The 26,124-nt window shown below is 44.9% G+C and overlaps 1 protein-coding gene across 1 annotated transcript in view; it reads right to left on the bottom strand.

Moving 5' to 3' along the window:
* Positions 1-26,124, bottom strand: part of LOC149177446 (gamma-glutamyl peptidase 5-like) — a 411,652-nt gene that overhangs the window by 206,516 nt on the left and 179,012 nt on the right. Inside the window, exon 2 of the mRNA XM_089423411.1 lies at positions 23,971-24,126. Within this exon, the coding sequence (XP_089279537.1) occupies positions 23,971-24,126 (156 nt within the window). The remainder of the gene's footprint in view (positions 1-23,970; positions 24,127-26,124) is intronic.

Raw genomic sequence — 26,124 nt, 5'->3', positions numbered from 1 at the left:
TGGCACCTCGACTTGCACAAGGCAAGTGAAGAAATACTCTCAGAATGACAAGAATGGCCTCTCTGCGTGGATGCTGCTGCTGTGCTGCTGCTGCTGCTGCTGCTAGGAAACAAGTGATGATTTGGGGTTGCTCCCCTCCTCGGAAAAGGCTGAAACTCTGGATTCGGGCTCTACTCAAGAAACCCAGAAGAACCCACAAAGCTTTCCTGGAATGGCCGACCCCCGAAAAACACCCCTTGGGGTCCTACGCAGTTCCTCAATGTCCTGCGCTGCCACTGAAGGAAACCCCTCTAAACTCTGCCTGTAACACTGCCTGAAACCCTGCCAAAAATCCTCCAATGAGACAAGAGCTGGACCCCTGCTCAATCTCCTGGCATAAATCCACCTGCCAAACCCCCAATCCAGCACTGCAACCAAAAAGAACTACGTCCCCCTCCAGGTGTTGCGCAGTCCTCCAAAAAGCTGATGAAACTGCTGCTGAAATGATAAATAAACTACTACTGAAATACCGATGGAAATACCTTGCTCGAGCAGGCACTCGAAGTCCCCCGGGGCTAAGGGTGAGATCTCCGAACAGAGACACTCGATACACTAAACAGTGCTGCAGACTAGCTAAACAGCCAACGTGCTCAAAAGTCAAAACGACTAGCTCAAAATGCACATAACTGAATGATCCAAAATGAGGGGGCTCCTATCTATTTTATAGCCTTTGCCTCTCACAATCCCTAGGCTCACCTCCTCCTGCGTGATTCCCTTCTTGCCACGTGTTCTTTTCCTCCTGCGCAGTTCCTCCATGTGTCTGCATGGGCTCCATTTCTGCGTCCCCCTTTGGCCCCCTTGGCTCCCCTTTAAGTCACAACGTTGTGCTACCTAGGAAGTGACTTTTTATTCTAAAGTGAGTTATGTTCCCCCTTCCTCACTTTTTATTTACAAATAACTATAAAAGGCAAAAATTGAACAAAATCGAATATTCCAATTAGCCATAGCTAATTAGGAATATTACAGTCTCCCCCGGCAAAATGTTGCTTGTCCTCAAGCAACTGAAGTGATGGATGCTGTAAGATCTTCTCACTCTCCCAAGTGGCATCCTCATCTGGCAAATTCTTCCACCTCACCAAGAATTCCCGGACCGTCCTGCTCCGCAGCTGCCTCTCCCTAGTGTCAATGATAGCCTCCGGCTGCAATACCAAATGCCCCTCATCATCCATGGGTGGTAGCTCATCTGTCACGGTCACCTGCTGCCCCAATGCCTTCTTCAGGCATGATACATGAAAAATGTTATGAATCTTGCTGCCTTGGGGCAGCTCCAACTCATATGCAACCTGTCCAATCCTGCATATCACCCTGTATGGCCCATAAAAACAGGGCTTGAGCTTCTCAGCCCCCTTCTGCTTCAGTGATGACTGTCGGTATGGCTGTAATCGTAGGTAGACCATGTCCCCTACCTTGAACTGCCTCTCCACCCGACCCCTGTCGGCATATAGCTTTCGCTGGTTCTACGTTGTAGCCATGTTATCCTTGAGAGCTCGGAGGATATCCTGACTCTCTTGGATCCAAATCTTGGCCCTAGGAGCCTTGCTATCACCAAACATCACGTCGACAAAAGATAAAGGATGATACCCATATAAGGCATAGAATGGTGACATACCAATGGACATGTGATGTGAAGTATTGTAGCAGTACTCCCCTAGATGCAGCCATTTCAGCCATGCTCGCTGCTGCCCATTGACATAGTTACGCAAGTAGCCCTCCAGCCACTTGTTAACTATCTCCGTCTGCCCATCCGTCTGTGGGTGATAGCTGGTACTCGGTGTCAACTCCGTCCCCACCAATCGAAAAAGCTCCTGCCAAAACCCGCCCATGAAACTGCTATCCCTGTCACTGACAATGGTCTTAGGAAGACCATGTAGCCTGAAGATCTCCCTGAAGAACAGCTCCGCCACCTGTGCTACTGTGTAGTGTGCGGATATGGCAAAGAAATGTGCGTACTTCGTCAGTCGATCAACGATGACAAAGATACAATCCTTGCCCTGTACCGTGGCAACCCTATGATGAAATCCATTAAAATGCTCTCCCATTTCCCCTCCAGAATGGGAAGAGGCTGTAATAAACCCGCGGGATGGCTCATCTCTCCCTTGTTCCTCTGGCAAACATCGCACTCCCGGATGTGCTGGAGCACGTCCTCCTTGAGGCCCTTCCATGAGAACCTCTCTCTAATGGCCCTGTAGGTTTTGGTAAACTCCTGATGTCCTGCCAAAGGTGAATCGTGTGATGCCTGGAGTACCTTCTTCTTGAGCTGAGATCCCTCAGTCAAGAAGATCCGGTCCCTGTAATAGATGATCTCATCGACCACCCTATACCTGTCATCTGCCACTTGCCCATCCAGAACCTCGCATGCAAACCTGTCCTTGGAGTACTCTACTAAGAGTCGAGCCCTCCAATCTGTATCCAAGCTCATAAGAGACAACGTGGCTGGTCTACGTGAAAGGGCATCTGCTACCACATTGTTCTTACCCTTGACATACTCAATGTCAAAGTCATATGCTTGGATCTTACTAATCCACTTCTGCTGCCTCTCCTGTAGCTGCTTCTGCTCCAAAAAGAACTTGAGGCTGTTGTGATCAGTGCTCACCCTGAACCTGTTACCTACCAAATACTGCCGGTACTTAGCCAATGCATGCATGATGGCCAGCATCTTCTTGTCGTATATGGAATACAACCTCTCGTGCGAAAGGAGCTTTCGGCTCTCAAATGCTATAGGGTGTCCTCCCTGCATCAATACTGCGCCGATCCCCTCTTCCGACGCATCACACTCCAAGACAAATGGCTGCGTAAAATCTAGCAACGCAAGCACTAGGCAGCTAGTCATAACCTCCTTGAGCCTGTCAAAGGCTCGCTGTGCTGTATCTGACCAACTGAATGCCCCCTTCTTTGTCAGATTTGTCAAGGGTGCAGCAAGCTATGAGAAACCTTTGATGAACTTCTGGTAGTAAGTGCAAATGCCAATGAATCCTCGAAGTTCCGTCACGTTTCTCGGCTCCGGCCATTCCCTGATGGCCCTGATCTTCTCCTCGTGGACCCTCACTCCGTCCACCCCTATGATGTGTCCCAGGTACAACATCTCCGTCAACCCAAACTCACATTTGGAGAGTTTGGCATAGAACTGCTGCTCCTGTAAGATACGCAATACTATCACAATGCGCTGGAGATGCTCCTCCCAAGCCCTGCTGTAAATGAGAATATCATCGAAGAATACCAACACAAACTTCCTCAAATGACTATGGAAGATGTGATTCATGCAGGACTAAAATGTAGCTGGGGCATTGGTTAGCCCAAAAGGCATCACCAAGAACTCAAAGTGCCCATAGTGACACCTGAAGGCGGTCTTAGGAATATCCTGCTCCCTCACGTGAATCTGATAGTACCCAGATCTCAAATAAATCTTTGAGAAGAATCGTGCTCCCCTTAACTCGTCCATCAACTCATCGATCCTGGGTATGGGGTACCTGTTCTTCAGGGTCTTCTTGTTCAGGGCCCTGTAGTCAATGCACATCGTCAATGTACCATCCTTCTTCTTGACCAACACCACAGAAGAAGCAAAAGGACTCGTGCTCGAACGAATGTGCCCAAGTGCCAGCAACTCCTGGATAGCCCGCTCAATCTCGTCCTGATAGGCCTTGGGGTGCCTATAGGGGGTGGTGATCACTGCCTGGATGCCCTGCTCAAGCTCGATAGTGTGCTCAAACCCCTGATCCGGTGGCTGTCCTAGTGGAATCTCTCCAAACACTATGGCATATCGATCAAGGATGGACTGGATCTCTGGATGTATCGTCTGCCCTGTAGTCCCTGCCTCTAATGCACGCAGCTCCACTGCCCACTCTATGTCTCCCTTCCGGAAGACTGCCTCCATCCGATGAGCCGACACAGTCTAGGGCGGATATGTGTGCTGTCACCGTATCTTCTCATGCATCCCGGTCTTCTCATCATCCCACTCAATCTCTAGGGTCTTCCAATCCGTCGTGACCTTCCCTAGGGTAATAAGACACTGGACACCCAGTATCATGTTGGTGTCTGGAATATCGACCACGAAAAAGTGGTCAGTCAATGTGTAGGTGCCCATCGTCACCGAAAGCTCCGGAACATAACGAGCACACGTCATGGTCTGATCTCCTGGGACCAATACTGAAAACCCATCGAAGCTCTTTGTCTGAATACCTCTCCGCTCAACCATCTGTGCATTGATGAAGTTGTGGGTTGCCCCACTGTCAACCAAAACTGATACACGCTGGCCACGTACTGTCCCTCGTACGCGTAGCGTCAGATACTTGGGAACTCCCCGCAATGCTGCAAGGGCCCCTCCGGTGGGTGCAAAAGATGCACCACCTGCTGCTGCTGGTGGAGGTGGCAAAGGTCCCTGTATGGTATGGCTATCTCCTGCCTCCACATCCTCCTTGTCATCCTCTTCTCCACTGCTCTCGGAGAAGACCTCAATAAAATGTGCTTTGCCAGCAGCACATCTATGTCCTGGTGCCCATGGCTCCTGACAGGTGAAGCACAACCGCTTCTTCTTCAGCTCCCGCCTGGCATCGTCGTCAAGCTGTACTCGTCCTGGATTCCCCTTTGGAGGAGGAATCCTCACATCCTTCCCCTTAGACTGAAAAGTCTGTCTCTGGGGGTAAGGTGTCCGGGTCCTGGGTAAGACATCCTATAAGTCCCGGGTCCTGCTGATAGTGTCCTGGAGTGTGGCCAGTCTAGTGGATCGGACTAAACCCCAAAGTGGCTCTACTAACTCCTCAACATACATATAGACCCTCCGTGTGTGGATAGGTCTGGCACCATTACGGAGACCCTCAAGAAATCTGCAATGTAGGTCTCTGGGCTCCCTGTCTACTTGAGCCTCATCAACTCAAAAAAATGCTGCTCTGGATCCCTCCGATCAAATCGCTCCATCAGTCTCCTGGTAAACTCAGCATAGGTCGTCACTGTGGAGTGCCCCAGTGTAACCATCCCATGAAACCACCAATCCATTTGCCTCGCCATCCAAATGCAATGTTGCCACCTTGATGGCCTCTGCCTCCGACATCTGGTTAAGCTGGAAATAAATGTCCAGCTTCTCCACCCAAGACTTTGTCGAACTGTTTGATGAGCCATCAAACGTAGGCAAGTGGAATCTACTCGCTGCATGGTGGGTATCGCCATCATAGTAATGTCGGTATCCTCTGTGATGGTCGCAGGGTTTGCTATCCCGCTGGAACTAAAATAATCTCTGAATGAGAGGGCTTCCCTGAACCCCTGCCCATAGGCCTGGTACTCTGCAAAATAATCGCCCATATGTCCGGGCTCTACCTCCTGCTAGGCTATGGCCCCCGTGTCTGCTCCTAAGAAAGTGGGCATGGTAGAGCGTGTAGGGGCATGTGAGGCCACCTGCTGCGCAATATCACGCTGCTCTGGCAAGTGATGGGATGCACCTAATCCCTCACCAATCTGAAAAACTCATGGGCTCTCACGCTGTCTGGCCTCTACTGCCGTGAATCTCTGCCCCATCACCTCAATCTGCCTCGACAGATCCTGCACTGATTTGAGGAGCATATCCGCAAATCTCTTCCCATCCTCGTCGACCATCTGTTCTGTGTCCACTACTGGCTCTCTCTGTTCTGCATCTGCCACAGGCTCCTCCTGTTCTGCGTCCACCACAAGAACACAGTCTCCCTCCCCGCAGGTATTCTCCAACCTACGTCCAGTGTCTCTGTACCTCCTTTCTCTGTAACAAATGTAGGGTTTTTCCCCTGGTTTCATAGATTGCTAGCTCCACAGGCTAAGCCAGATCTATGCTCTGATACCACTGTAATATCCCTAACCCGGAATATTCCTCAAACCCCAGCAAAACTCCCAACCAAATATGTGCAAATGATATAATAACCCAGAAGTGATAAAATAACAATGGAACAACATATAATAATGTAAACCAGAAATATAAGCAGATACACAAGAAATGCAACGAGAAAATGCTAAGCAATTTTATTATACTAAGCAATAAAATGAGTACAAGAGGTGATCAGACAGATGGCACCTTGACTTGCACAAGGCAAGTGAAAAAATACTCTCAGAATGACAAGAATGGCCTCTCTGCGTGGATGCTACTGCTGCTGCTAGGAAACAAGTGATGATTTGGGGCTGCTCCCCTCCTCGGAAAAGGCTGAAACTCTGGATTCGGGCTCTACTCAAGAAACCTAGAAAGCTTTCCTGGAATGGCCGACCCCTGAAAAACACCCCCTTGGAGTCCTGCGCAGTTCCTCAATGTTTTGCGCTGCCATTGAAGGAAACCCCTCTAAACTCTGCCTATAACACTGCCTGAAACCCTGCCAAAAATCCTCCAATGAGACAAGAGTTGGACCCCTACTCAATCTCTTGGCATAAATCCACCTGCCAAACCCCCAATCCAGCACTGCAACCAAAAAGAACTACTTCCCTCTCCAAGTGTTGCGTAGTCCTCCAAAAAGTTGATGAAACTGTTGCTGAAATGATAAATAAACTACTGCTGAAATACCGATGGAAATACCTTGCCCGAGCAGGCACTCGAAGTCCCTCGGGACTAAGGGTGAGATCTCCAAACGGAGACACTCGATGCACTAAACAGTGCTGCAGACTAGCTAAACAGCCAGCGTGCTCAGAAGTCGAAACGACTAGCTCAAAATGCACATAACTGAATGATCCAAAATGAGGGGGCTCCTATCTATTTTATAGCCTCTGCCTCTCACAATCCCTAGGCTCACCTCCTCCTGTGTGATTCCCTTCTTGCCACGTGTTCTTTTCCTCCTGCGCAGTTCCTCCATGTGTCTGTGTGGGCTCCATTTCTGCGTCCCCCTTTGGCCCCCTTGGCTCCCCTTTAAGTCACAACGTTGTGCTACCTAGGAAGTGACTTTTTATTCTAAAGTGAGTTATGTTCCCCCTTCCTCACTTTTTATTTACAAATAACTATAGAAGGCAAAAATTGAACAAAATCGAATATTCCAATTAGCCATAGCTAATTAGGAATATTACACGCAGACGCAACCAAGAGCTGCACAACGCCTCAGAGAAGCCAGCGTTGTTGACGCAGAGGGCCAGAGGGCTGACGCAGACCCATCCAAGGTAACGCAGAGCCAGCATAGGTAGAGAGGGGCTGAAGCAGTCCAGAGAGAGGCTGACGCTGGGGTTTCTGGGGCAGATTGGTGCTGAGTAGCTGCCGGAAGGATTATCCAGGGTTTCAGCCAAGAGATTTGTCAAAAACTGAGAGGTATTGCTGCCAAGGAAATTCTTTGTTGGGTAGGCCAGTTTCGACACCCAGATTGTACTCTGATATTGCTTAATAAGAAAACCCTCAGATAGATACACCAACTTTCCCACATTGGGTTTTTCCGTGGACATTAGTCCAAAAATAATGGTGTCATATGGTGTGTTTGTTTCTGTTTCTTTTAGTTGTTGATCTGTAATATGTTGAGCATCCACTAGTGTTTATTTTCTGTATTTACATTGTAAATAACTTGTTAAGGAAAATAACTAGGTAGGAATAAATTAAATAAAGTGCATGGAGGGTTTCTAACTAAGTAAACTTAGAAACTTCAACATGGTATCAAAGGGTGATTGCAGATCACAGGAGGACTAAAGACATCAGCCGAGCGGAGCAATAACAGCAGAAAACAGCGATCCCAAGGTGACAAAAGTTGTTTCTAGCAGAGCAGCAACAAGGGAAGGGCGACGCAGTGCCTGCGTCATGAAGGGTGAGCTGAGAAGAGGCAACGCAGAAGTTAAGGAGGCAAAGCGAGCCTCACGCAGTAGCTGGGAAGGCTGACGCAGTTGGCGAAGGAGGCCAGGTTGCTGGTGCCGGGATTACACAGAGCCTAGGAGCTCCCACCTTCAAGTTGCTGGGGTTTAGAATGTTGCGGGAATATTGCAGAGTGGAGCTCGTGAGGTACTGTAGTCAGAATAGTACCTGACAAAGCAAGGCCAAAGGAGTTGCTACGGAGGGTTTTTAGCCGAGGAACCCAGATCAGTGGTGCAGTTGCACAAGACAATCAGAGTAGGGGGCATCTCGACAGCGGCGGAAGGATTTCCAGGAGGGAAATCAGGACTCAGAGGGAGTCCAGAAGAGAAATTCCAGACGAGAAGTAGAGACTCAGAGGAGTCAAACAAAGAACTTCCAGGAGGGAAGTAGAGGAGCATCATGGCACTACACAGAGTAAGAGACCAGGATAGACTGGACGAAGCGTCAAACTTCCTGGTTTGGAAGGCCAAAATCTTATCCGTACTTGACAGGAATCGTGTCAAGAACTTTTCCTTGAAGGTAATAGCTATCCGAGTCGACCCCAATGATAATGACAAGTACGAGAAAGCAATGGCGAGGGCCAAGAGCATCATCCTTGACGGGGTCAAGGATCATATAGTACCACACATAGCCGAGAAAGAAATGACATTTGAGATGTGGGAGGCTCTCAAGAAGTTGTACCAGCATACTTCTGTGCAGAGAAGAATGCTGCTTGCGAACCAGTTGAGGTCGTATCAAATGAAAAAGGGAGAACCGGATTAACACCTTCCTCAAAGGACTGAATGAGATCTAAGATCAGTTGACTGTTATAGAGGTGACACCAGATAAGGAGTTGATGGTGAGGACAGCCCTGAATGCAGTCTCAGAAGACTAGGACGTATTTGTCCAGAGTATACTGGGTAGAGGGACTCTCCCACCTTGGGACGAGATGTGGGCAGCTCTACGCCAAGAAGAGATCAGACGGCAATCAAAGACGGGTAGCAGCAACAAGGGGATCAAAGTCAAGCAGGAGGAGGAAGATGTGGCCCTAACATCTGAGGGAAAACAAGAGAAGTGGAAGAAGAAATATCTCTCCAAGATCAAGTGCTTCCACTATGGGGAGCTAGGTCATTATGCGACCCAATGTCCAAGGAAGAAGAGTAAGGGAGAATCTTTCGAGACTAAGGCAGCGCCAGCACGGGCAGAGAAGGAAGTTTTGACAGACGATGATTGTGCCATGAGTGCACATGCGCCACTTGAGAAGAAATGGGGAGACATCAAGCTATAGTCAGGCGGACTACAGGCGATGAGGGGCAGGATCCTCAAGGCACCCAACCTCTTGGATTAGACCTTGCTACAGGAGCCCCGAAGAGGAGTAGCAGGGCTAGCTGAGCCGGGTAGAGATGGATGCAGATAGAGCTGCAGAGACAGCTACAGTGCAGGAGTCCCAATACAACGCGAGGCTAGCAAGCTGCAGAAATGCGAGAGGCACGGGAGTGTTACACCAGTGCAAGATGGCACAGAGAGGGGTGCAACGGTGCAAGATGCAAGGAGTTGTTGCAGTAGCGCAGAGGTCAGAGAGGGAGCACTTGTCAGCGGCAGAGGGAGCTTCAGCATTAGGAGGGTCTCTAGCCCAACAAGGAGGTCAAATTGGGAGATCAGTTACTTACTTCTCAGTAACTGAGTTGCAGTGCAGCAGTGGGCAGCACGATGCAACATGATGAGAGGAGGTGCAATGCAGATGCAGTGCTGGGAGAAAGGACCAGCAGCAGCACGGATGCAGAGGGAGTTGTTGTACAGATGCAGCAATGGCAGTGGCAGAACCATGGGCAGCAATACAGGATGCAGCAATGCAGAGGATGTTGGGCAGGAAGGCCTAGCATCAGCACAGGTACCGATGCCGGATGATCAGAGTAATACTCAGTGAGGAGTATTGCTAGAGCACAGTCCTCGCTAAGAGGGAGTGTTGATTTGGGGTAGCATCAGATGTGCTCTAGCCACGAAATTTGGTGGAGAGTTTGGGGCACATGAGATCTCCAATACCCAGAAAGGGTTTGGGCAGATTCTAAATAGTTTAGGAAATATTAAAATAATTAATGTTTTTAATGGAGTCCCTAAGTCTAAACTTAGGGAAAATAAAATATTAATGTGTATTAATATGAAATTGTGTTAGAATGGTCCAAAAGACAAGGATCAAGCCAGATCTAATCTTAGCTGTTGATTAGGGACTTAATTTCGGTCGTTAATATGTCAACAGGAAAATTACAAGAGGCTTGAGGGTCACTTGGAGAATACACCAGTGTGATCAGTGATTCTATTCTCTAGAGCGGGGTTTGCTAAGAGAGATAGAATTAGTGATCGGGAGATGCGGCTGAGGGGCATTTGAGTACAGAGAGACAAAGAGGCAGAGATAGTGTCGGGAGAGCAACACAGTAGCCAAGGAGAATGATGCAAACCCAGCCAGGGCTCACGCAGGGCCACGCAGAGGTAGGAGGGAGCTGCACAAAGCCTTAGAGAGGCCAACGTTGCTGATGCAGAGGGCCAGAGGGCTGACGCAGGGCCTCCCAGGGCTGACGCAAACCCATCCGAGGTGACGTAGGGCCAGCGTGAGGCAGAGAGGGGCTGACGCAGTCCAGAGAGAGGCTAACGCTAGGGTTTATGGGGCAGATTGATGCTGAGTAGCTGCCAGAAGGATTATCCGAGTTTTCAACCAAGAGATTTGTCAGAAACTGAGAGGTATTATTGCCAAGGAAATTCTCTATTGGGTAGGCCAGTTTCAGCACCCAGATTGTACTCTGATATTGCTTAATAAGAAAACCCTTAGATAGCTGCATCGGTTTTCCCACATTGGGTTTTTCCGAGGACATTAGTCCAAAAATAATGGTGTCATATGGTGTGTTTGTTTCTGTTTCTTTTAGTTGTTGATCTGTAATATGTTGAGCATGCACTAGTGTTTATTTTCAGTATTTACATTGTAAATAACTTGTTAAGGAAAATAACAAGTAGGTAGGAATAAATCAGATAAAGTGCATGGAGGGTTTCTAACTAAGTAAACTTAGAAACTTCAACAGATTTCTAGGTCTTGGAGATCTTATGTATTCTAGCTCTTCCACAAAATTTCGGAGCTAGAGCACATCCGATGCTACCCAAAATCAATACACCTTCTTAGTGAAGAATGTGATCTAGCAATACTTCCCAATAGAAGCGTCACACTGATCCACAACATCGGTCCTTTGTGCTGCAGATGCTTGGCCTACTGTCCTTCACCCATTGCACTGTTGCATCCTGTACTGCTGCCCATGACACTACCATTGTCACTGCTACATTTGTACTACAGCTCCCTCTCAAAATGTTGCATCAAGCTGCCCATAACACTGCCACTGCTAACTGTTGCACTGCAACTCAGTTGTTGGGAAGTAAGCAACTGAATAGTCACCCAAAGCTGACATGCTAGTCAATTTGGATACCCTGTGATGTTGAAGCTACCTATATTGCTAATCTGTGCTGACCCTCTGCTGCTATTGCGCTGCTGCAATCTGCTTTGTGCCTCTCGCACTGCTGCAACCTCCACTGCGCTGCTTCAGACTCTGGCACTCTAGCTCTGCCATTGTTGCTCCATCATTCCTCGCACCAACTGACTCCCGTCATTCTACTACTATCTTTAAGGGCTCCCTAGTCGTATGTGATCCAAGAATTTGGGAACCTCAAGGATCTTACCCCTATGTAGTCCTCCCGACTACATTTCCATGTCACCCCACCTCCTCTCCAGAGGTGCATGAGCACTCATGGCACAATCCTTGTCGTCATCATCCTTGTCAGCTTTTGCTGGAGCAGCCTTTGAGTCAAACTTCACTTCCTTGCCCCTCTTCCGAGGGCACTGAGTGGCGAAATGTCCTAGTTCCCCACACCTGAAGCATCTGACTTTGGTTATGTCTTTCTTTTTCCTCTTATGTTGCCCTAGTTGTCCCGCTGATGAGAGAGTTGCATCCTCCTCTTTCTCCTTCTTGACTTTAACTCTTTTACTGCTACTTCCTGCCTTGGTTAACCGCCTGATCTCTTCCTCTTGAAGAGTTGACCACATCTCCTCCCAACTAGGGAGAGAAACCTTGCCCAAGGTTCTCTAGACAGAGGTATTCCAGTCTTCAGTGACTGCATTCAGGGCAGTCCTGACCATGAACTCAGGATCTGGTGTACACCCCACGAAAGTCAGCTGGTCTTGAATCCCTTGCAGCCTGAGAAGGAAGGGATCAATTTCTTCTCCTTTCTGCATATGATACTGTCTCAGCTGCTTCTCAAGCAACATCTTCCATTAGATGAAAGTTCCCTCATACAAGGTAGTCAAGGCCTCCCACATTTCCCTTGTTTCCTTTTCAACAATATGTGGGATCACATGATCCTTGACCCTATCTAGGATCATGCACTTCGCCTTTGCTTGAGCCTCCTCGTATTTCTTGAGAGGATCAACATCGAATGGTACATCCACCACTTTCAAGGCATAATTCTTGATGCGATTCTTGTCCAAGACTACCAGGATCTTGGCCTTCCAGATGACAAAGTTGGATGCTCCATCCAATCTGTCTTGATCCCTCAGTCCATTGACTGCCATCTCTGCTCAAACAAGTGTAGAACAGGTTCTCTTCTCCCTCTCTTACTGCTGCCCTAGCAAGACTCGGATCTGGATTTATTTGGCGCTAGAAATCCTCTAAGGAACAAGTTCTTTCCAGACTCCCTCTGAGTCCTAATTTCCTTCATGGAAATCCTCCCGCCAAATGTCGAATCATTCCTCTCCAATCCTCCTTTGCTGCTGCTTAGCAACCCGGATCTAGATTTCTTTGGCAAGAAATCTGCTAAGGTAGTGAGTCCCTCTACCTCGGCTTTGTCTACTCAGACACTATTCTGCACCAACAGCAACAACATCCCACCAGCACCACATTTCGAATCTGCACTGCTTCTCCTGCCCTGGCAACTGACTGACCTAAGCCTCTCCCGCTCTGCGCTGACCTAGAGAGCTGATGCAATGACTGCGTCAGCTCCTCTCGGGTACTGCGTCGCCCCCCACTGGCTCAAAATGCTAACGCAGGCACTGCGTGAGGCTCTGCGTCTCTCCTTTAGCTGCTCCTCTATCTCTGAAACAGCACTGCCACTCCGGACAGTTGCTTCTCTGCAGCAGTTTTGTTGGATCTCCCCGCTGATGGCTTCAGTGTCCTATGATCTACAATGCTCTGATACCATGTGAAAATTTTTGAATCTTTAGAAACAAAAATCCTACTGCAATTACTGATTTAACATCTCCTACTTGTTATTTCATTCAACAAGTTATTTAATTAGATAAATAGTGATGTAAACATTATTATAGAAGACATACAAATCATAAACTGAAACAATAGATGAGACAAACACACAACGGACACCGTTATTTTTCGACAACATGTCCCTGGAAAAACCCAATGCGGGAAAACCGATGCAGCGGATAAGGGTTTGTATTATTAAGCAAGCAGAACCTGAGTACAACAGGTTGCCTCTCACACTGGCTAACCTTTCAGAGAAATCACAACAACAAGAAATACATACGAGGGTTTACCTCGTATTTCAAGTCACAACTGATCCACTGAGTGGCCTGACTCCGACAAACACTGCGAAATCCCAGTGCAATCACTGCTTGGGCTAACGTCTTGCCTCTAGGAGACTGCGTCACCCCTTCTGCTAAATCTATTTGCGAGAGGAACACTAATGTTCAGCTCTACTGACTCAGAACCTCGCTTCTCCAGCAAAATCTCGAACTTCTGACAAATATCCTGCACTGCCACTGCAAGAGACCCTCTTGGCCTGCGTCAGCACTGCGTGAGCCCCTTCCTGGGCTGCGTAGGCCTCTGCACTACCTCTCTAATGCTACTGTTGCCTCTCTGCCTGGTACTCTTTGGCTCAAAACTCCTTTCCGATCCAAATCTCTACTTCTTACCCTCTCACTGCAACTCATATCACCTATTCGATTTTCTCAGCAAACCTCGCCCCAGAAAAATCAAACTGACTGATCACTTGGTGTATCTCCAACTGACCCTCAAGCCTCCTCTTATACTTTTCCTCTTGTTGAATCAACGGCCGAGATTAAGTCCCTAATCAACAGATAAGATTAAAACAGACTTGATCCTCGTCTCTTAGAATCTCCTCACCCATAGTTTTATTAATACCCATTAATATTTTTATTTTCCTAAGTTTAGACTTAGGAACCCCATTAAAAATATTAATTATTTTAATAACTCACAATCTGGGTGGAATTTCTCCAAACGATTTCTGGATCTTGGAGATCTTATGTATTCTAGCTCCTCCACAAAATTTCGGAGCTAGAGCACATCCGATGCTACCAAAAATCAACATATATCTCACTCACCTCTCTGTTAGTCAGATTCTCTGTATTGGATAGCTAGTCAGGCATCCAACAATTGTATTCAAAAACTACTGCATAATAATACAAACCATCAGTTGTTGCACTGGTTTTCCCGCATTGAGTTTTTCCAAGGACATTTGTCCAAAAACAACGGTGTCCATTGTGTGTTGTGTATTTCTTCTTGCTCAGTTCTTGTTTCCGCATATAATTTAATTAGTGAAGGCTGCAGTGTATTGGTTTTGATATTTACCGTAGAACACAGTAAATAACTTGTTCAGTTATTTAACAAATAGAAGAAACTTAATCAGTTGTTGCAGTAGAAATTTGGGTCTCCAAATTTTCACATGGTATCAGAGTGCAGGTGAAGCAAGAGAGCAGACCAGAAGAGCCTAGCGTTGAAGAGAAGGAGAGAGATCGAAGTGTTGCATGGCAGTAGATCGAATCCCCAAAGGGATTGCACAGTTCAGGCCAAGAGGGCAAGATTCTCAAGGAAGATCTCTCTCTGAGTGAGTTGACAGAGAGGTAATATTTCCATATCGAGATTTGCCAGCAGTAGAGGGAGCAGCACAGAGATTTTTCAGGTGAGACACAGTTTTCTGCAGCATTTTTGGGGCATAAAAACATCAAAAGAAGGAAGGAGACACTTTTGAGGGAATTTCTTCCTCAAAGAATTCCTAGCCAGGGAATTCGATTTCTCCTGTAGAGCAACAATAGTCGGGTGCAGATCTACTTACTCCAGCAGGGAATGCGTAGAGCAAGCTAGCAACTGCATAGAGGAGAGAGGAGGCAGTTCGACATTTTTTTGGCAGAGATGGCAGCTAATGGGATGAGACATCAAGATCGGTTGGATGGACCATCCAACTATGTGATATGGAAGGCTAGGATCTCCTGCCTTTTAGATGAGCATAATCTCAAAGCCTACGTCGATAATGTTGTAGCTGAACCTGCAGATTCAAATCCACCAAGCAATTGATCCTCGATGGAGTCAAGGATCATGTTGTATGTCACATTGTTGACAAAGTCACTGCCAAGGAGATGTGGGATGCCTTGGCTACGTTGTAACAGGGATCTTTCGAGCAGCGGAAGATGTACTTGGAGGAGAAACTGAGATCCGCAAGGATGCAAAAGGGGGAGCGCATTGATCTGTTCCTATCGAAGCTTCAGGAAGTCCAAGATCAGTTGGTCGTTGTACAATCATCACCTCAGCCTACAGAGATGGTGAGGTTGGCCCTAAACTCAAGTCTCAGAAGAATGGAAAGTATTTGTCTAGAGCATCCTGGGCAGAGAGAAATTACGCAATAGGGAAGGGATGTGGGCCGCTCTTCAGCAGGAAGAGATGAGATGAGACTTGGTCAAGTGCAAACTTGATAGCAGCAACAGCAACAGGACGAAGCCCAAGGAGGAGGAAGAGAATGCATCCCTTGCATCAAAGGGGCAGCAGGAGCAGCGGAGGCGAAAGAAGGACGTCTCGAAGATCAAATGTTTCCGGTGTGGTGAATTTGGTCAAAACACTACGCAATGTCCTCTCAAGCATAAGGACAAGGACAAGAAACATGATTCGCAGGCTGTAAATACAAGGATCGAGGAGGAGGAGTTTGCCATGATTGCCCATGTACCTCCAAGGGATAAGTGGGGTGATCTAGTACTATAGTTCGAAAGAATTGCAAATGGGCAGGATCCTTGAGGAGTCCACCTCTTAGATCAATACCTTGCTACGAAAGCCCATATTAGAAGTAGCAAGATGGACCAGTGTTAGTTGGTGCAGAGGAGTGTCGGAGTGACAGTTGCAATGGCTAGGAGCGCCAGAGACTGAGAAGCGCAGAGCAGAGTTGGCTATAGTGCAGTTGGAATCATGCAGAGTCAACAACTATGTAGAGACTTCAGAGGGTCAGCGCAAAGACTAGCAGCAGTCAGAACTCCAACAACAGATGCATCATGCTGAATGCCTTTGGTTCAATATTTTGGATGATTTTCCGTTGTTGTTGTAGCAGCAGCAACACTTGGAGGGGATTGCAGTGCAGATGCAGTGTTGGCAGTGACAGGGCCAAAACAGCAACACAGATGCAGCGTTTGCAAGGGTTGTTGTGCAAATGCAGGGTTGTCAATGGCAAGGCCAGTAGCAGCACAAATGCAGCATTTGCGCAGTAGTTGTTGGGCAGAGATATCAGACATCAGCGGCATAGAGGGAGATGTTACAGATTCAGGGTGATGCTTCAACAGGTTGCATTACTAGAGCACATTCCTCGCTTAGAGGGAGTGTTGATTTCTGGAGCATCGGATGTGCTCTTAGCCTCAAAATTTGCAGGGAGGCTATGTTGATTAACTTGATTTTTGGTAGCATCGAACGTGCTATAAGTCTCAAAATTTGCAGGAAGGCTAGGACACATGTATTCCAGAATACCTAGAAATCGTTTTGGGAAATTCCACCTGGAGACAGTTTTATTAAAATAATTAATTCTTTTTAATGGGTGCCTAAGTCTAAACTTAGGAAATTAAAATAATTAAAGGGTATTAATTGAACTAGGGTAGAAACTTCCAAAAGAAGACGAGGATCAAGCCAAAATGATCTGAGCCATTGATTAGAATCTAATCTAGGTCATTGATTAATCAACGAGGAGATTATAAGAAGAGGCTTGATGGGCATTTGGAAAACACATTGAGTGAGAGATCAGAGATCAAAAATCTCAAGAGAGCAGCGCAACAGTTGCTGATGTAAGATCGAGGTGATTTCTTGCAGTGAGGGGGAGGGATAGTTTCCGAAGGAAGGTTTACTGATCTGAGGATACATTGCAAAGAAGGCAGAGAGAGATCCATAAGAGGCAGCGCAGAGCCACATTGGGCAGCATAGAGCCATGTTGAGGTAGTGCAGAGCCTTAGAGGAGATCCGAAATTTGTTGGAAAGTCGAGTTCTAGAACCAGAAGCCAGGGTGTGAGACCAAAAAGGCAGAAGTCGAAGTTCCAAACGCAAATCGATCAACCAGGAGTGACGCAGTCTCCACCAGCTGTGACACAGAGCAGCGTAGTGATTGCACAGAAATTGTGCAAAGGCAGCTAGGGTCTAGCCATTCAGTGGCTGGATCAATTTTGGATCACCAGTGATAGTGTGAGGTATATCTCACGCATCTCTCTGCCAGTCAGATTCTTTGTATTGGATAGCCAATAAGATATCCAAAGATTGTATTAAAAACTACTACATAATAATAAAAACCCTTAGCTGCTGCACAGATTTTCCCGCATTGGGTTTTTTCGAGGACATTTGTCCAAAAATAACAGTGTCCATTGTGTGTTGTGGATTTCTTCCTGCTCATTTCTTGTTTCCGCATATAATTTAATTAGTGGAGGTTGTAGTCTATTGGTTTCGATATTTACCGTAGAACACAGTAAATAATTTGTTCAGTTATTTAACAAATAGAAGAAACTTAATCATTGTTGCAGTAGAAATTTGGGTCTTCCAAATTTCCACATGGTATCAGAGCACGGGTGAAGCAAGAGAGTAGACCAGAAGAGCCGAGCATTGAAGAGGAGGGAGATCGAAGTGCTGCATAGGCAGCAAATCAAATCCCTAGAGGGATTGCGCAGTCCAGGACCGAAGGGCAAGATTCACAAGGAAAATCTCTGTCCGAGTGAGTTAACAAAGAGGTAAGATTTCCACATCGATATTTTTCAGCGATAGAGGGAGCAACGCAGAGCAGTCTTCAGGTGAGACACAGTTTTCTACAACAGTTGCTAGGGCAGAAAAACGTCACAAGAAGGAAGGAGACACTTTTCAGGGAATTTCTTCCTCAGAGAATTCTTAGCCAGGGAATTCAAATTTTCAATCCCTGAGCAGCAGTAGAGAGGAGCAGATCTACTAACTCCAGCAGGGAGCGTGTAGGCCATCCAAGCAGCTATGAAGAGGAGAGAGGAGGCAGTGCGACTTTTTTGTTGGCAGGGATGGCAGCTAATGGGCTGAGAGATCAAGATCAGTTGGACGGAGCATCCAACTATGTGATCTGGAAAGCTAGGATCTCCTACATTCTGGATGAGCATAATTTGAAAGCCTACATCGATAATGTGGTAGTTGAACCTGCAAATCCAGATCCACTCAAGAAGTACAAGCTGAAATGGCGAAGGCCAAGCAATTGATCCTCGATGGAGTGAAGGATCATGTTGTATGTCACATTGCTGAAGAAGGGACAGCCAAAGAGATTTGGGATGCCTTGGCTAGGTTATATCAGAGATATTTCAAGCAACAAAAGATGTACTTGGAGGAGAAAATGAGATCCACAAGGCTGCAGAAGGGGGAACGCATTGATATGTTCCTATCGAAGCTTCAAGAGGTCTAAGACTTGTTGGCAACTGTAGGACCAGCGCCTCAATCTACCGTGATGGTGAGGTTGGCCCTAAACTCAGTCTGGAAAGAATGGAAAGTGTTTGTCTAGAGTATCCTGGGCAAAGAGAAATTGTTGGATTGGGAAGGGATGTGGGCCGCTCTTCAGGAGGAAGAAGTGAGGTGAAACTTAGTCAAGTGCAAACTTGATAGCAGCAGCAGCAGTGGGACAAAGCCCAAGGAGGAGAAAGAGAATGCAACCCTTGCATCAAAGGGGAAACAAGAGCAGCGGAGGCGGCAAAAGGACGTATCAAAGATCAAACGTTTTCGATGTGGTGAATTTGGTCACTACGCTAAAAAATGTCCTCTCAAGAAGAACGACAAGGATGAGAAACATGATTCACGGGCAACAACCACGAAGATCGAAGAGGAGGAGTTTCCCATGATTGCCCATATACCTCCAGGGGAGAGGTGGGGTGATCTAGTAGTATAGTTCGAAAGAACTACAAATGGGCAGGATCCTTTAGTAGTCCACCTCTTGGATCAATACCTTGCTATGGGAGCCCATATCAGAAGTATCAAAATGGACCAGTGTTAGTTGGCGCAAAAGAGTGCAGGAGTGACAGTAGCAGTGGCTTGGAGCACCACTGACTGAGCAACGCAGAGCGGAGTTGGCAGTAGTGCAGTTGGCACAGTGTAGAGTTAGCAGCAACATAGAGTCTTCAAAGGGTCAACGCAGAGACTAGCAGCAGTCAGAACTCCAGCAACAGATGCATCATGTTGAACACCTGTTCAGTATTTTTGGATGTTTTTCCATTGTTGTTGTAGCAACAATAGTAGTTGGAGAGGATTGCAGTGCAAATGCAATGTTGGCAATGGTAGGGCCAACAACAGCACAGATGCAGCATTTGTGAGGGTTGCAGTGCAGATGCAGTGTTGGAAGTGGCAGGCCCAGCAGTAGCACAAATGCAACATTTGCTCATTAGTTGGTGGGCAGTGATGTCAGATATCAACAGCACAGAAGGAGATGTTACAGATTCAGGGTGATGCTTCAATAGGTTGCATTACTAGAGAACATTCCTCGCTAAGAGGGAGTGTTGATTTCTAGTAGCATCGAATGTGCTCTAAGCCTCAAAATTTGCACGGAGGCCAGGACACATGTATTCCAGAATACCCAAAAATCGTTTTGGGAAATTCCACCCGGAGACAGTTTTATTAAAATAATTAATTATTTGTAATGGTTGCCTAAGTCTAAACTTAGGAAATTAAAATAATTAAAGGGTATTAATTGAACTAGGGGTGAAACTTCTAAAAGAAGACAAGGATCAAGCCAAAATGATTTGAGGCATTGATTAGAATCTAATTTGGACCATTGATTACTCAACGAGGAGATTATAAGAAGAGGCTTGATGGGCATTTGGAAAACACATCAAGTGAAAGATCAGAGATCGAATTTCTCAAGAGAGCAGCACAGCAGTTGTCGGAGTAAGATCGAGGTGATTTCTTGCAACGAGGGGCAAGGATAGTTTCCGGAGGAAGGTTTCCTGATCCGGGGATACATTACAGAGAAGGCAGAGAGAGAGCCACCTTGGACAGCGTAGAACCACGCTAAGGCAGTGAAGAGCCTTAGAGGAGATCCGAAATTTGCTGGAAAGTTGAGTTCTAGAGCCAGAATTCGGGTGTGAGACCGGAAGGGCAGAAGTCGAAGTCCCAGAGGAAAATCGATCAACCAAGAGTGACGCAGTCTCCACCAGCTGTGACGCAGAGCAGAGCAGTGCAGTGATTGTGCAGAAACTGCGCAGACGAAGCTAGGGGCTAGCCATTGAGTGGTTGGATCAGTCTTGGATCACCAATGATAGTGTGAGGTATATCTCACTCATCTCTCTGCTAGTCAGATTCTCTGTATTAGATAACTAGTAAGGCATCCAAAGATTGTAATCTTAAACTACTGCATAATAATACAAACTCTCAGTTGTTGCACCAGTTTTCCTGCATTTGGTTTTTTCGAGGACATTTGTCCAAAAATAACCATGTCCATTATGTGATGTGTATTACTTCTTGCTCAGTTCTTGTTTCCGCATATAGTTTAATTAGTGGACGCTGCAGTGTATTGGTTTCGATATTTACCATAGAACACAGTAAATAATTTGTTCAGTTATTTAACAAATAGAAGAAACTTAATCAATTGTTGCAATAGAAATCTAGGTCTTCCAAATTTTCACAGGCTAGGACACATGTATTCCAGAATACCCAAAAATAGTTTTGGGAAATTCCACCCGAAGACAGTTTTATTAAAATAATTAATTATTTTTAATGGGTGCATAAGTCTAAACTTAGGAAATTAAAATAAGTGAAACTTCTAAAAGAAGACGAGGATCAACCCAAAATGATCTAAGCCATTGATTAGAATCTAATCTGTGTCGTTGATTGATCAACGAGAGGATTATAAGAAGAGGCTTGATGGGCATTTGCAAGACACATCGAGTGAGAGATCCGAGATCGAATTTATCAAGAGAGCATTGCAGCAGTTGTTGGAGTGAGATCGAGGTGATTTCTTGCAGTGAGGGGCAGGAATAGTTTCCGAAGGAAGATTTCCTGATCCGAGGATACATTGCAGAGGGCAAAGAGAGATCCAGAAGAGGTAGTACAAAGGCCATGCTAGGCAGCGTAGAGCCACGCAAAGGCAACACAGAGCCTGAGAGGATATTCGAAATTGCTAAAGAGTTGAGTTCTGGAGCCAGAAGCCGGGGTGTGAGAACGAAAGGGCAGAAAGTTGAAGTTACAAAGGCAAATCGATCAACCAAAAGGAGTGACACAGTCTCCACCAGCTGTGACGCAGAACAGTGCAGTGATTGCGCAGAAACTACGAAGAGGCAGCTAAGGGCTAGCCATTCAGTGGTTGGATCATTATTGGATCTCCAGTGATAGTGTGAGGTATATCTCTCTCATCTCTCTGTCAGTCAGATTCTCTGTATTGGATAGTCAGTCAGGCATCCAAACATTGTATTCAAAAACTACTGCATAATAATACAAACCCTCAGTTGTTGCACTCGTTTTCCCGCATTGGGTTTTTCCACGGACATTTGTCCAAAAACAATGGTGTCCATTGTGTGTTGTGTATTTCTTCTTGCTTAGTTGTTGTTTCCGCATATAATTTAATTAGTGGAGGCTGTAGTGTATTGGTTTCGATATTTACCATAGAACACAGTAAATAACAATTTTCCCATTAATTTTCAAATGAAATATTTAAGAAATGTATTAAATATTAAAAAAATTATATACATATTTACATATCATAATAATTATAATATTATTTAACTTAGCCGAGCAAGTCATTTCTCATTAAAAATTAGCTCACTTAAATACATATACATATAAATCATTAGCTCCAATTCATTAATCTTCTCAAAACATTAGGCGTTCCCATGATGACGGACTCACTTAGAAGTTCGAAACATTGGGTTTAAAAACTCTTTAACAGGTCATTCCACATACTTTCTTAATAATCTCCACCTGTATGAATTCATTATTTAATAATTTGTTCAGTTATTTAACAAATAGAAGAAACTTAATCAGTTGCTGCAAAAGAAATTTACGTCTCCAAATTTTCACAGATTATAGGTGGATTAGGCTTTTTCCTTACTGAAGCATCTTGTTGTGATTGGATCTGATTGAAGCATTTACAATTGCATCGTAGATCTAAATTTGCATTCTCAAAATTTACCTCCAAGCATAAGCTTGGTCAATAGAAAGATAGGACAACCTTCTTCATTATTTAATTTGAGAAGCTTGACCATTAAACAACGGTTAAAACGAGTGACCTTGCAGTCTCTTGTGGCCGAGTCTCTTGTAGGAATGGAAGCTTGGGTTGGTAGAAGTCCTGGGTAGGTATTGTTAATGAGGCCTTAGCCTCCTTCCCCAGCACTTCTCCCAACAACCTTGTTCTAAAATTTGCTTCGATAATTGAGAAAAAGATATTCACCTTAGAATAGGCATATAATTAAAATTAACCAAGATCTTGCATCACACATAGGTAGATCTTGCATTCATTCATCTTGCATTTTCAATTGATTATTGTAAATTGGATTGTGAGCTCATTTCATACTTGCAAGTCTTACATTGTTGTACTTGTCATTTTCAAGTTTATTGTCTCTTAAATATCATCTTTACTTGAAGTACAAGTCTTATTTATATTGCAAGCTTATCTCTTATTGCTCATATATCTAATTGTTTTAATCTCTTGATCTCTTGTACTAACCTTGTCTTGCAGCATTGCTTATCTTATAACTTGAGATATAGTTTATTATTGTGCAAGTACTTTAATTCATATTTTGAGCATTGTTATTAAGGCATTGGTCTCTCACTCTTTATCATTTTAAGTGTCTCATTGATCTAATTAAATCTATCTTTAACACTCACATTGCTCACTAATAATCATACTTGCCAATTAACTTTAAATCAAGTTGTCTAGAGAAGTAATTGCCTTGCCCTTAGTCTCCTAGAACTTGTTGTTCCAACAAGTTTTCCTTTTCCATTTATCTTTAGGGACTACCCCCCATAGCTTGTCTAGGAGAGAGCTTAAACAAAGTGAGTAGGGAATAGGTGACAGCCCCTGCTTTGAGCGTTTGCACCTTAGGTGTACATTTTGGGGGACAACAACTCCCAATGAAGCAGATAGAATAAATCTAGATATATGAAATCAAGCTTCACATATCATTATTCAAGTGATGTAGAGACAAATCATTGAATGCTTTGTATCAACGATTTTTGTGCACTCTTACTATCAATGACACATGAAGACTCAGCATGAACTTTTCTTTAACCTTAATGCAACCAAAAATTTGAACCAAAAATCTTTGGCAATTGCAATTTTGAGGGAAGTTTAAAAGAAAAATAAAGGAAGAACTAGTATTCTGACACCACATTTGCAATAATGCAGCATAACTTGTCCGTATATGCACAGATATAGGGAACTATGACATCAAGAATTGGCAATGGATATCCATTGGGTTGTGGTCTACTGATTAAGATACAGTGCCACCACACTAATGACCTGGGTTCAAATCCTGCTGAGCATAGATCACTGGATTATAAGTTAGCTAAGCTTTTCAGAAACCATATGTGCATTAATTTGAAAAAAAAAATCAGCACTGTGGTCAAGAAGTCACTGCTGACACTTCTCCACACAAAATTGGCTCATAGAAGCCCTGTTTCATCATACACAACACAGTATGGAATTTTGAATGATGGAGATAATTCCTTGGCATAGTTAGCAAAGCATTATAAAAAATAGATAGTTTCCAGAACCATAAATCTAAAATGCAATGCAGGAGCTGTATTTGTCACACATTATTCTGTGTTCTCTTTGATACCAGATATTACTTCTAATTAAATGTGTACACTTATTTAAAATTTTAGATTAAAAAAAATCTCAAATCTCTTCTAAGTCATGTTGCAAAAGTAAGGGAAAAAGTGGTGAAGGTGCAGATCAACCTGATCTTGATGTGACTTTATTGCTTTCAGCACTGGAGGTAGCTCCATACCATAGAATCTGCTGAGTAGATCATTATTGAGATGAATGTCTTTCAAGCCAAGCTCCCACCCTACTGAAGCTTTTCCAGTTTTCCCACCTAAAGCACGACTTAAAACCTGCTCAAAAGCAGAATTATCATAAAACAGCAATGTTTCACGGCCACCTGTGAAGCCTATAATTTTCACATTTAATTACAGCCTGCTGATTTAAGTTTCACACAAATCCAACCTCAGACAGAGTAATCTTGCTGTTATCTACCAGCAAAAAGAAAAAGAACAAATAGACATGATAACTCAAATAACATCAGCCAGACAGGTAATTGAAATGTGATACAAGAAAGGAAGACTATTAATAGTAGAATATTTACAATATACACAACAGAGGCTTCTCTTTGTTCTCAGCAAAGCTTACATATTTATGATGGGATATCGATACTTGCAATGCAGTTACAAATTCGATACATAACCAACACAGTATGTTGGCTAGCCAATTATATTGACTAAGCTGACCAGACATATGGTCTACTGAAAAGACAGACCTAGACAAGTCAACTTCTTAAGGTAGTCAAAACCCTAACATCTTTCCCCCACCTAAAAACAAATTTATTTGTCCCCAAAGCATTACTCAAACCCCATTGATAGATTTTTGTTGATTTGGGGTAGCATTGCATGTGCTCTAGCCACGAAATTTCGTGGAGAGGTTGGGGCACATGAGATCTCCAATACCCAAAAAGGGTTTGGGCAGATTCTAAACAGATCATGAGATATTAAAATAATTAATATTTTTAATGGAGTCCCTAAGTCTAAACTTAGGGAAAATAAAATATTAATGTGTATTAATATGAATCTGTGTTAGAGTGGTCCAAAAGACATGGATCAAGCCAGATCTAATCTTAGCCGTTGATTAGGGACTTAATCTCGGCCGTTGAATTGTCAACAAGAAAAGTATAAGAGGAGGCTTGAGGGTCACTTGGAGATCACACCAGATGATCAGTCATTCTATTCTCTAGAGCGGGGTTTGCTAAGAGAGATAGAATCAGTGATCGGGAGAGCAGCTGAGGGGCATTGAGTACAGAGAAACAGAGAAGGCAGAGATTGTGTCGGGAGAGCAGCGCAGCAGCCAAGGAGAGTGACGCAGAGCCAACAAGGGCTCACGCAGGGCCACGCAGAGGCAGCCAAGTGCTGCGTAGAGCACCAGAGGGGCCAACGTAGCTGACACAGAGGCTCCCAGAGCTGACGCAAGGCCTCCTAGGGTTGACACAAGCCAAGAAAGGCTAATGCAAGGCCAGCGTGAGACAGAGAGGAGCTGACGCAGTCCAAATTGGGTAGACATTGGGGTTGCAAGATCAGTTTTGTGCTGAGGAGCTGCCGAAAGGGTTTTCCGGGGTTTCAACCATGAGATTTCTCTCAAAGTGTGAGGTATAACTGCTAAGGAAATTCTCTGTTGGGTAGGCCAGTTACGGCACCCAGATTGTACTCTGATATTGCTTAATAAGAAAACCCTCAGATAGCTGCACCAGTTTTCCCGCATTAGGTTTTTTTGGGGACATTGGTCCAAAAATAATGGTGTCATGTGGTGTGTTTGTTCTTGTTCCTTTTAGTTGCTAATCTGTAATATGTTGAGCATGCACTAGTGTTTATTTTTAGTTTTTACTTTGTAAATAACTTGTTAAAGAAAAATTAACAAGTAGGTAGGAATAAATCAGAAAAAGTGCATGAAGGGTTTCTAAATTAAGTAAACTTAGAAACTTCAACAATTTTCCTAGGTGTTCATGTGTAGGATCATGGATGCTGGCAAGTTGAACTGACTCTTGTGCCGAGGGTGTCTGTTCATGGAGGCAGCATATACAATGTCACCACTCTAACGAAGACAGTTTCAACTTTCAACAAATCTACTGGTTGAGCTACTCCATGAGAACAGATGGCAACGAATGTAATGAAGTAGGAAGCTGAATTGTCCATCCACAAGGAGAAGGTTCTAGTGAAGCTACTTGGCCTTGTTGATTTTAATATGGCATATGAAAAGGAATCATAGCGAGAATGGAATCTTTAACAAAATCCCCATAATACAAGGTGTCATTTATATATTCTTGTGCCAAATCAATTTAGAAAGAA

Source organism: Pinus tabuliformis, chromosome 4_1, assembly GCF_031772625.1.
Source record: "Pinus tabuliformis cultivar Carrire ecotype Pingquan chromosome 4_1, CPIR1, whole genome shotgun sequence".
Taxonomy (NCBI): Eukaryota; Viridiplantae; Streptophyta; class Pinopsida; order Pinales; family Pinaceae; genus Pinus; species Pinus tabuliformis.
This window is presented reverse-complemented; position numbering and strand designations above follow the sequence as displayed.